The sequence below is a fragment of the Malurus melanocephalus genome, unplaced genomic scaffold (assembly GCF_030028575.1).
Source record: "Malurus melanocephalus ecotype Western Australia unplaced genomic scaffold, MMel_1.1 scaffold_777, whole genome shotgun sequence".
Taxonomy (NCBI): Eukaryota; Metazoa; Chordata; class Aves; order Passeriformes; family Maluridae; genus Malurus; species Malurus melanocephalus.
Window position 1 is genome coordinate 100,157 of NW_026624009.1, and position 12,626 is coordinate 112,782.

A 12,626-nucleotide genomic window follows, 5' to 3' on the forward strand; every position below is an offset into this window, starting at 1 on the left:
TATTTTTTTTTCTCCTGAAAATGAAATGTTAAGTTCCTTTTTTTTTGAAGAAATATCATTATGTATAATGTTTTSCAGGAAAAGGTAGATTGCTAATATTGCCATAAAGCTATTGAACTCAATATGTAGTCATATGAGTAATTAAAATGAGTATTTCTTCAAAGCTTTCTTTTTGACCAGAAAATGAGAACTATTCCTTACAGTCCAAGGACTTGCAGAGATTGTGTGAGTGGTCAGATTAATTTTGCAGGTTCAAGTAAATTCAAATATAGCAGGATTTACAACAGCATGAAAAATTTTAGAATATGAGGATTAACTCTGCAACCCCTTGCCATCTGTAGTTAATTAAAAATCCACTGTCGTCCACAGGATCAAGAATACAAAATAGGAAATTTCTGTGTGGAATCCCTGCACATTCTTGGTTTCACTGATGGGGCTCAAATATGATGCAACCACCTCTCTTTCCCTGCAGAGAAATATTTTCGTCTTCTTGTCCACCATAAAACACAGCCATGAAATTTTCATCCCTTCCAGAAGTTACTAACTGCTGTTCCAACAAGCTACTCTAAAAAAAATTTTAGCAAAATCTGTGATCTTCAGCTATTCCAAAGTTAAACAAATAAGGCAACTGCACCTTCCTTTTACAGAGGATGTGCAAACTTGGGAGAAAAAAACAAAAAACCAAAAAAAACCCCCAATAATCATATTCCTAACTTGCTTAGCAACTGTAGGAAAAAAGGGCTAATATGTCATAATTTAAATGTGAAGGGATTGCAGGGGGTTAGTAGCCATGTCTAGTGCCATTGAGGCTTCCCACTGAGAACTCCACTGCAAACTGGCAGATGAATGAAAATTGCTATTTTCAACAGCTCAAAAAAATGTAAATGTGTCAGTGGCTGGTCAAATAGGCTTCCACAATGGCGATTTATTGCAATATGTCATGTTAGCGACTGGTATAAATCACTTATGGGCTGAAAACAAACCCCTGTGCACAGGTTTGTGATGAATTCAGGTGAATTCTGGAGCTGGCTGGCTCCAGAGTTCTGTCAGGAGGAAATTCTGAGCRGCCTTAATTAGTCAAAGATAATTTCTGTGTATGGGATTTGCTAAGGTGATAAGGTTTACTACRGAGCCAAAAGTAAATATGATTTTCCAGGGGATCCTTGGAAGGACAGAAAGGGAAAGAGATGAACTCATCTCACTCAACAAATGAGGAGAATTCAGTGAAACAGATCTGCAGCTACCATTTTTTGTTTATTTCAAATGAAAATTAGTGGAGCAAACCCCTAGTAGGGTTTTCAGCAGCTGTGGCAACAAAGATGTGAAGATCTGTTGGACTTTCATCACTTACATGTGGAAGAGATTGGATGGTCACGCTCAGAAACAGAAAAATATAAATATAAAACCAAACCAGAAGAACACAAAAAAAAAAAAAATCTGGGAAAATCCACGTGGAAATTTACCTGCAGCCACTGTGACTGGTCATTGTGGCCAGAGGTCCAGGCATTGACTTTGCCTTGCTTGTCCAGCCGGGCTTTCCTGGGCTCCCAAGAGAACATGTCCATGTTGAGCGTACGGAAAACGCTGGAGGCGGTGATCTGGAAATCCTGAATGTGCCCTGATTTCATCCCCAGGGGCTCAGAGCAACCTGGAACAGCAGGATAAGATCAGTCGTGCTGCTATTTTTCTCTGTTGTAGTTTTAGGTTTTCTGTTACAGCAAAGAAAAATTGAGATTCTTGAAAAAAAAAAAAGGCTTTAATCAAGACTATTGTTGAAGGAGCKCAAAAACAAATACATGAAAAATAGTCAATTCCAGGCACTTTGTTTCAACAATTGCTTGGGTGATTCAAAATCAAGATAGAGAATTCAACATATTTTATCCTGGCATAAATATATGAAGCGAAACAAAATGAAAAGATGACTTTTGTCTGCGCTTGTCTCATTTTTATTTTCCTGTCCGGCAGGAAAACATTGTTTCCCCTGTTCAGTTTGATTTTCCTTGTGCTTTTATGCCATCTCACATCAACCATATGTTTGCTTACCAAGGAAATATTAAGTTTTCTCAAAGCCACTGCTGAAATAAAATGTTCACAAGCACTCTTTTACACTTTTGAATTTAGCTAAAAATCCAGAAAGTCCAAAACCCCACTGAAGGAGTGGGTGACCACAAAAAAAAAAAAAAAAAAAAAAAAAAAAAAAAAAAAAAAAAAAAAAAAAAAAAAAAAAACCAAAAAAAAAGCCAACAACAACAAACAATTGTGAAGGAGGGAGAACAGTAGGTTATCAGTTAGGAGATATCAATAATTAATGGCTTATTTGCTTGTGGACATCCCACACCATTGAGTTATTTTGACTGCAGCAAAGATAGATCTTGAGCTTCTCCCTTCTCTATTCTGAATTAAAAAATATAAGAATAAAAATTCATAAGTCGCTTTGTGTTCCTCTCCCTTGATGCTCTGTGCTGGGAATATGGAAAGTGCATTTGGAAGAAAAGAGATGGAACAGGAGAGAAACCCTTCAACAGCAGCATGGAAAAAACAGGACTGGAAAGTAAAGAAGGCAGACAGTTTTTAGGCGTAGTTTTAAGATTTAAACAAAAGATCAGAAAATAAAGGCAAGGGGCTGAGAAACAGAAGGTTTAAGAGGACAGGAAAGGTGGATGTGTGGCTATGGGGACATGAAGTGAAGCTTAGCAGCTTCACTGAAGGTGAGCTGAAAGATGGAAAAGATGCACATGGCAATGTAAAAAAAAAAATATGTATTTTCTCATTTCCTTCCTGCCCCAGCAGTCAAAACCTTGTATATGTGTATTTATCCMAAAGTTTTTGCTTTACAAATTCAAGGAACCCACCCACCTGACTCTGCTAAGTCGCCAATAACCATTTAACATCCCTGGTTCTCTTTGCCCTAAAAGTCTATTTTCCTCACAGTATTTTTATCCACATTTAAAGACCTGATTATTTTTTTTTTAAGTTTTTTTGGTATTACAGGAAAAGACCTTTCTGCCAGATTCTGTGTTCTGTTTTTCTCACTGGTAAAATGCACAGAATTAAGTGAAATTATCAGAGATTCGGTCAGGAAGGCAAGACCACAGGCCCTTTGTGGAGGTCTAACAGAAGGAGTGAGCATGCATTACCAGACACACATAACACCAAAAATATCTCCTGTATTTAAAATTTTTAAATACTTTTTTTTTAAAAAAAAAATAATCTTAAAAAAAAGTTTAAATGTTTTTAAAAAAATAAAAAAAAATAAATAATTTCATGTTAATTGAAACAAGCCAAGGAAACAAATGAAAAATAAGAGAAAGCAGAGTTAACTTTTGAAAAAAAAAAAAATCCCCATTCTTTCAGAATTGATTCTCAGCGCACAATTGGAAATTGCACAGCCCTCTCAAAACCACCACAAAAACAATTTTCCTGGGAGTGGGAGGGAGCAATTGATAGCTTTTCGTGGTATTCGAATGAGAGAGACTAATCTGCTGCTTTAGAGAGGGACTTTGCTCATTATTAAATCCTGAAGTATCACTCCAGCATCACAAGGACTGTGAGCAAGAATGTTTCATCTGAGTCTGAAGGAGGCTCATGACACAAAAAACCATGGGTTGTCAAAAGCTGTGATTCAGTGCTGGCCCAATCCATCAAAAAAACAAAACCAGTTCTATCTTTTCTGAGAATTATTATTGATTTATGAAACAACAGCTGTGCTTGCCCATGTGCCTGTGCGTGCGTGAATTAATGGGATTTTACACTTCTCCGTGGCCCCAAAAGGATTGGGAAGGAGAAAGTGAGAAGAACAGTGAGACTCAGAACGTGGTGGCAGGACAATGTGCTGTGTCAAAGAGAGCAGCAGCCTCCCGTTCCTCACATAATGCCCATGTCTCCCTGAAACAACTCCTCCCTGTTTTTTTTTTTTTTTTTTTTTTTTTTGTTTTTTTTTTTTTTTTTTTTTTTTCTCTGTGAAAGGATTCAATTTCCTTTTTCACTTTCACCATTTTCATTCAGTGACAGATGATGCAGACACACTCATGGGTACGTCCAGTGGAGCACCTCAGCCTGGAATGTTTGAAATGTTTTGGATATCTCCACATGTGATAAATGATACCTGATACCTCTGCATGTTTAAATCAAACAAGGTAAAAAGTTTGCATGTCTTACTTGTTTTATGAGAAACAAGTGCTCGATGAAAATAACGAGAAGGAGTGCGGATCAGCACTTGAAAATTGGAAAAATCAACTCAAAAGTTACTTTTATGTTGACGATCCCCAAATCAGGGTGGCCATCCCTCAATAATGCTCATGTCTCCCTGAAACATCTCCTCCCTGCTGCACTGTAACTTTAATTTTTTTTTTTTTAATGTCTCTGTGAAAGGATTCAATTTCCATTTTCATTTTCACCATTTTCATTCAGTGACAGCTGATGGAGACACACTTATGGGTACATCCAGTGGAACATCTCAGGCTGGAATGTTTGTGATGATTTGGATATGTCCACATGTGATAAATGATACCTGATACCTCTCTATGTTTAACTCTAACAAAGTAAAAGTTTGCATGTCTTACTTGTTTTATGAAAACAAGTGCTTGATGAAAATAATGAGAAAAAGTGCAGATCAGCACCTTAAAATTGGAAAAATCAACACAAAAGTTACTTTTATGTTGACGATCCCCAAATCAGCTTTGTGTCTGCAGGTGGCCATCCCTCAATAATGCTCATGTCTCCCTGAAACATCTCCTCCCTGCTGCACTGTAGCTTTAATTTTTATTTATTTATTTATTTATTTTTTTAATGTCTCTGTGAAAGGATTCAATTTCCATTTTCATTTTCACCATTTTCATTCAGCAACAGCTGATGCAGACACACTCATGGGTACGTCCAGTGGAGCACCTCAGCCTGGAATGTTTGAAATGTTTTGGATATCTCCACGTGTGATAAATGATACCTGATACCTCTGCATGTTTAACTCCAACAAGGTAAAAGTTTGCATGTCTTACTTGTCCTATGAAAACAAGTGCTCAATGAAAATAATGAGAAGGAGTGCGGATCAGCACCTGAAAATTGGAAAAATCAACTCAAAAGTTACTTTTATGTTGACTCTCCTGGGACACAATCTTTTAATCTTCATTCTGTATTTTATTTGCCTCATCTACCTCTTTTCTTTTTTTTTTTTTTTTTTTTTTTTTTTTTTTTTTTTTGAGAAAGCTCAAACTCTCAGTGGAAATATTCAACATCCAATGTAACAAAAGCAAATCCACAAATGGATCTGCATGCAAGACTCTGCATGAGCCTTGACTTGGACAAAGATTTGTGTAGAATTGGCAAAAGCAGCATAGTCAATTATTTGAGGACAAAGGTGATTATTTTCTTTTTAATGCATACTGTGATATTGTTTCTATAAAATKGAGAGATTTTAAAGTTTTTCATCGTATTAATRAATCATAGAATGGTTTGGGTTGAGASGGGTTTTAAARGTCCTCTGGTTTCAAATTTAATTCCAACCTCGCTTCTATGGGCTAGAACACACCTCACACTAGAACAGGTACAAATGTATTAGATAATAAGGGTGCTAATAAGGATAATAAATCTATAATTCCTTTCCAGATTAGACAATTTAGAGGATTAAGAAAGAAAGAAGAATCTAACATTAAATGCAGGTGTTACAAAACCCCTTTACATGTGAATTTTGCATGAGGCAGAAGATTACTGAGAGTCAATCTCACATTTTAGGGGCAAACATCCCTCTGCAAGAACTGAAAAACCCCAAAAMCARGKCAGAGGCACCAAAAAACACAACTTYCARCAGCAAATGGCAGGGGATGCCTGAGAGAAGCAGATGTCTGAGTGCAGGAGTGAGCTCTGYGAGTAAGTGACACTGCTGGGTGAACACCGATCTGTTTTTAAAAATCAACAGCTTGGTGCAGTTATTAATAACAGCTTAATGAATAAAGGCATCCTAATAAACAGTAGCTGTGGTCTGTTTCTCTCCCCCCACGTCAATACTCTGTGAAGGGAAGGGAATYGAGGACACAGAGATGTGCAAAACAYGAGCAAGGCAGGAACACAGGGCCATGAAAATTAATGCCTAATTTATTGATGGYTGACTCCACCAGCATTGATCCTGCTTTTCAATAATCTGACTGTGGATCCTGGTAAGTAAAGCTATTTATGAGACTAAAGCAGATTGCACTGAACATTTTTTCTGAAGTTTTGTCCTAAGAAGGAGTTACTTTTTGTGATAATCTGATGCTGTAAGTCTCCCTCTATTCTCTAGCAGCTGGGCGTGTGAGAGGAGACCAGATCTCTCAAAATGTTTTTCCACCCAAGACAGAACACCTGGAATTAGGAGTGAATTAGTCTGTGTAATTTACACTCTTCTTTCAGTAAGGATGAAATTGTTCTGCTGAGCCTTTGCTGTCCACAGTTTTAAGAATKATGACCTTGAAACTGTTAGGAGACCACTGAAATGAATTCACTTCACTAGCTTTCACAGTTCTTTGAGCAAAACAATTCCTGGTCATTCTGGCAAGAATTTACTCTAAATTGTGGTTCCAGAAGTGGGAGACATGAAAAAAACAGAACCAAACTAATAGAGCAAAGCAGTCGGACAGAAATTTCTATTTGCTCTTAAACCCATCTATATTGGAAAAGGGCCACACCGAGATTAATGCATTAACTTTTTATTTCTGAATCTGGTTTTGAAGTCACTAGAGGACTGAGAATTATTTAACTCCAGCTGTTTTGATGTATCATTCGTGAACTGGAGGACAATTGTTTGTAGAGTAAACAGGCAGCTACATGAAAATCACTCTTCAATGAACCAGTGGAGTGCTCCCGCCAGTGAAAGGTTTATCCCTTGAAAAAGATAAAGAATTTACATGCTTTACYGAATTTGTTAAGGCAACACAGTTCTTTCAGAAGGTGGCTAGAGGTCAGGCTTTACATTTCAGAGCCCTAACACGAATCTGAGAAGGTTTTATATTTGGCTYCGCTTGTTCATTTACTTTTTTTGCTGCAAGACGCTTTCCCTGCTTCTGCTAAACCCAAGAAACAAATTCAAAATGAAATCCTGATTAAAGCAGCAGTAAAATAAAGCCAAGTTTTATTTTACTGGGGTGGTCCTCAATGGCAGGGGAAGCAGCACAGAGGTGGTGTCACCCTGCAGCCAGGAGGAATTACCCAAATYAGGGGTGACAATTGATGGGTCCACAGCAGTGCACAACCAACTCTGGGGCTCAGGAATCATTTTCATCCCTTGGGTTAGGCTCAGGGTGGTACATTAAAAGCCCACATAGCCATCAGTACTTTTTAAAATTATTATTATTCCCTTATTGAGGTTGACCAATTGAAGATTAACGTGCACAGAAAAAATTATGAAGATTTATCAAGTTGATACCCCTCTTCTCTTCCGTCCTGACCATTGCCATTTAGCTCAGCTTAACTTTGCTGATTTTTCAACTCAGATAAAAAGAGCTAACTGCACAAAAAGAGATGACTAAAATACACATCACGAGGAAGGAAATGCACTCAGATTAGGGCTGCTGGTTGGGGTGGAGGGCTGGAAAATGCAGAAATCTCCCACCTGTGAGCTCGCAGCCGAGCAGCTCCATCCTGAGTGTGCAGTGCCTCCTGCACACCTGGGGGTACAGACGGACGTACTGAGCCTTGATGGGCGGCGTGAAGGAGTTGGCATAGGGTGTGTTGTTGTCCACATTCCCACGGAAAACCTGAGTGGGGAAGACAGATTTTTACAGAAATGCATCAGGAGGATCTCTGGAGCACCATTGAATTCCCACTTGAGAGGTTTCCCCCCAAAAATTGCAGCTGTTTCAGCATTTCTAGTGTCCCACAAAAATTTATCAGAGAAATAATCTTGGGGTCACATCGTGATGAGTTTGCCACTCGTGTTGAGCCAACATCTCTATTTTGTCACTCCCAGAAAGTGAAGCTACTAATGCAACTAAATTATCTAAATTATGCCTKCTTTTCTTGATTAATGCATAAAATAGTCCCAATTCGAATCAGCCTGAGATTATTTGCGCTGATTGACGTTTATTTCTTTCCCCTCTGGTTCCAGAATCTGATCCAGCTCGTGCTGAAGTTCACTGTAACTCTCCCATCCATCACAGGGGAGGATGAATTAAACTTATCAGCATTTACCTATTCACCCCCCACTCTAACCAAATATCCTTGTGCTATGCTTTTCCCCCTCATTATGCACCTCCTCACACAGAATTTTGATCTTTTTGACAGATAAACTACATCTGACACTGGAAAGTGCCTTAGTTCTATGCAAACTTACATAATAAAGTTGAGTTTTTTGGGGTTTTTTGGTTTTGTGTGGTTTTTTTTTTTTTTTTTTTTTTTTTTTTTTTTTTTTTTTTTTTTTTTTGTATGCACAGCTCCATCAAAAAATAAGTGGAAACTGCAAACTGTAAACACACACACCCCATTGGATGATACTGTTTGTGCAGCACAGAGATTAGCATTGATGAATGGGTTCTGCATTTCCAAGGGTTAACTCTAATCTGCCAATGTAATAAAACTAAATTGAAAACAGAGTAGTGAGTAATTACTGGTAAACTAATTAATATGAAAATCAGTTAAGTGTAATAAACAGGATTATTCTATCTTGGGGAAATAGTATTTATGCAGCCATCAATTAAGGTATAAGAAATTCTTAGCAGGGAGAAAATGCAATTTATTTATATATTTTTTTTTTTTTTCCAGAGAAAAATAGTAATAGTGAAACCTAGATCWTACTGCCAAGCAATTAGGCTTAAAGACCAGAGACAACTCATAATTCTGAAGGCAGATAAACCATATTCAGATACAGCTGACTTAATCTTACCATGTCTTCCTTTGTGCCTTTAACTTTGTACATTGTCCACACCTTCCCATCGTTGCTGTATGCAATTTTGTAGGATTTCACATATTCTGGACTTCCAATCCTCTTGGCACCTTGGGTTATAACTCCAGTGACTCGCATCTTCTTCTGCAGGTTTATCTGAAATAARAGCACACTATTAATCTGAGGGACAAAATCCTTGATTTTTTTATTCTTAAATGACAGTGACAAGCACAGCTGTAGCTTTTAAATTATTACTTTTACATTTGTATTTATTCCTTTGTTATTTCATTAATTTCATTTACAAATGCATATAATGATGGCAAAATTGGACCAAAAGCCTGGACTGTGTTTATTTTCTGTATGTATGCACACATATATACATATATTACATATACACATATATTACAGATAAACAGAACGTTATTGGGGTATTACTGGGACATTACTTAATTCTGCCATATAGAGTTACTCCTACATATTTCCTGCCTGAAGGGAAAGAGAAACAGGGTGTTAATTCACCAAAGGCTAAATTTTCCTTTCTGTCAGAAGCCAATCTGCAATACCGAAGATCCCGAGTTGGCTTCAAGTAAAACTTCTTTGTGAAAATAAAAAACACATGGAGGTTCTGAGAGCAAAGAAATAAGACATTTTCTCAACTCTGCCTGAAAATCCATATATCAAGAGATCAAGGCTGAAATGCTAATCTTAAACCAGTCAATAGCATAATATCAATCAGTGGAGATGAACATTCACCTTGTGTCTGAGCTGAATGCAAAACCTTGAAGTACAAAATTAAGATATTCAGGGTGAAAAATTCAACATTATCCCAATTCCACCTCCTTTATCCATCAGTGACATGGGAAAGCCAACTCTGACAATTCAGAKTGGAATACTCAGACCCAACAGTTCTTAAAATGTCAGACCCATCCCTGCCAAGAAGCCAACCATGACTCAATCCATGTGAGCTGCACCCCAACCCTCTCAACTGAAATTCATGAGTTTTTCACCAAAATGAAGCCCAGAAAAATGTTGTCACACTGCGAGAGATGCATGAGCAGCACAAGGAGATGAAGATTAGAGAGCAAATAACCAGGAAAGGGTAAATAATACRTTAAAGGACATTAGCACTCATCTCCAAACCAGCCTTATCTCTACTCCCAAAGTGCTCCCCAAGTCCTTTTCCACTGTTTGGAAAAACAGCCCCAGCACAGGTAAGGGATGACTCTGAGCCAAATCTGCTGTCCRAATGCTTTAATTTCTTTATTCTTTATTCTTCAGGGTGGCCTGAAGACTCTTTCCCCCTTGGGAATAAAATCTAACTTCTACAAAGGATGTAAAGTGATAAGACTTCAGTGTTTCAAGTTGTCTCTGTGTGCACAATGGGAAACCTCCAGTTTGTTTCTCCAAAAGAAGAATTTTATGGTTTCTTCTGGGTTTTTTTCTCTTTATTTTTCTTTTTTCTTTTTTTTAATATATTTTTGTGTTTTTTTATTTTTTTTTTCTTTTTTTTTTTTTTTTTTTTATCACTTTGTCCCATGTTAACAGGAATTTTTTTTGCATTGAAGGGCTGGTAGACCCAAAATTGTGTTTGAAATACTGTCTACTTTTGTAACTTAAATTATACATGTATTTTTGACTGTATGTTATCTCTAGGAACGAAGAACATGCATCTGATAATAGGGTTACCCAAATCTTCTTGCCAGTATTTTCTCATGCATGTACTTTTACATAAATTATTTGAATTCAGACAACGTATTTTGTATTGTCTTCAATTAAATTGTTGAACTTTCTGTAAACTTTTGTACTACAGCAAAGCTGTTCTGTGTTTCTTTATTAGACCAGATGCTGGAGGGGAAATGCTAATAATATCCTGTGGGTATTCAGCCTCAGTTATACAAAACAGGAATTTATTATATTTAAGGTATAAGCAAGTGGTCCTTTGTCACTGTCATAGGAAATACCACCATGGAGTGGTTCTTCTGTCTCTTCATGCTTGGAAGAGAGCAATTCAAATAATTAAAATGTTTGCATGGTAAACTGGTGGTGTTTGTGATTAATATTAATCAGAAGTTCACTCAGACTTGAACTTTTGGAATTAACTGAGGGTTTTTTCTATGTAAACTGAACTATTTTGAACTTTTCTAAACTTNTTACCATTACCATAGTTCTCCCTATAAGAAATTATTAATAAACATTCAGACACCTTTAGATTAACAACATGTGTTTTCAAGGTTTAGACCCATTGAGAGAGGAGAAGCCTCCAATAAAAACACCAGATTTTTTTACAGGATCTTTCTCATATATATCAGAAAAGCTCAGGAATATTTGCAATTCCAGTGGAGAGAATGGACACCAGGAGTTTAGACAGATATAGATTAGAAGAGATTTATGCCTTTTTGCAGCCTTGGAAAACTTCTTTTCCCCAATTCCTGGTCCTCCAGAGGCAAAAGCAAACCAAAATAAATATGTTATATTTGTAAGAGGAGAGCTCCAGAGACTWCTATTAGTCCCATAACTGCATTAAAAATCTAGTTAACATGGAATAGTATCCAGTTAAAGATTTCTCTAAGTCTCTTATGCATATTTCATTCTCTATGTGGAATTTCAAAATATTAATTAACAGGCAAGTAAACCAATTTTCCATGTATTTACAAAATTGCTAATAATGAAGTGAATACTGTCTGCAAAAACAAATTAGAAAGCACAGCGAAACAGAAACCAGACATTGATTATTTGCTGACTTGTAACATCTTCACATTTCACYGCATGAGAAAAGGAACGTATAATGCAACGCCAAATAAATTTTGTTTGATCCAATGATGCATATAAATAATATTTTTGCAGCTGAGTTACCAATTTTTCTGGCATGTTTTCTCCCAAAAATCTTGGGGAGGGCTTTCTTGGATGAGAATTTATGGGGATTTTTCTTCCCTTCTCAAAGAATAATTTCTAATTCAACCATGGTTTGAACCACTGGATGTCCTATTCCTATTTGCAGAATCTTTCCTTTTAGAGGATTTCATGATCAGTATCCATCCTTTGAGTCACAAACTGGTTTTTTAAGCACTGTTGAACCTTGGGAATATTGTGATAACAGCACAAGAAATAAAACCTTGTCTTGTTTTGCAATTGGGTCTACATATTCTGTCAAGATCTGCAGGAAAACCCCAGTGAAGTGGGGAAAAAAAAAAGATGCTTTCAAATGCCCGTGGTTGCTTATATAAAAATTACCCCTGGACTAATATGCTTGTGGTAGGGCTTTTCAGTCCATATGGATACAGCAAGAATTAAATTTCCCTTTGAAAAATTGGGCTTTTTTTATGTGTTCTGAATTTTTCAAGTTAGACCTTAACAAAAATTGAAAATATTACAACCGTAGCAATGGGTATAACAAAGCAGATGCTGAAATCCTTAACTAATATAATTCAGTAGGAAGTTGTGAAGAAATGCAAAGTATMTCTTTTAGCACTAAAAGCTTTTTCAGAAGTGTTTTTATGTGGCTTTTGTGAGAAAAAGCAGCTCAGGAAGCTCTGCTTTGTAGATTCAGATCTAGGACAGAAAGTTATACATTTCAATTATGTCTGTGACCATGTTTTAAAACAAAGAGGTGAAAGTCACCAGGATAAGAACAAAAGAATAATTCATCTTTTAAGAAAAGGTAATTCATAAGGGATTCACTTATTAAGGATGACTTATCATTACCTATATGAACTGGAAAAAAATCAAGGATGAAAGAAAATCAATAGAGTTTTGCAGGATTTCCCCTGTAATTTAGGTA

The 12,626-nt window shown here is 36.7% G+C and overlaps 1 protein-coding gene across 1 annotated transcript in view; it reads right to left on the minus strand.

The window, feature by feature from the left end:
* Window positions 1-12,626, minus strand: part of EDIL3 (EGF like repeats and discoidin domains 3) — a gene marked incomplete at its 5' end in the record, with an annotated part of 151,632 nt that overhangs the window by 40,371 nt on the left and 98,635 nt on the right. Inside the window, 3 exons of the mRNA XM_057385077.1 lie at window positions 1,464-1,648; window positions 7,580-7,724; window positions 8,849-9,004. Of these exons, the coding sequence (XP_057241060.1) occupies window positions 1,464-1,648; window positions 7,580-7,724; window positions 8,849-9,004 (486 nt within the window). The remainder of the gene's footprint in view (window positions 1-1,463; window positions 1,649-7,579; window positions 7,725-8,848; window positions 9,005-12,626) is intronic.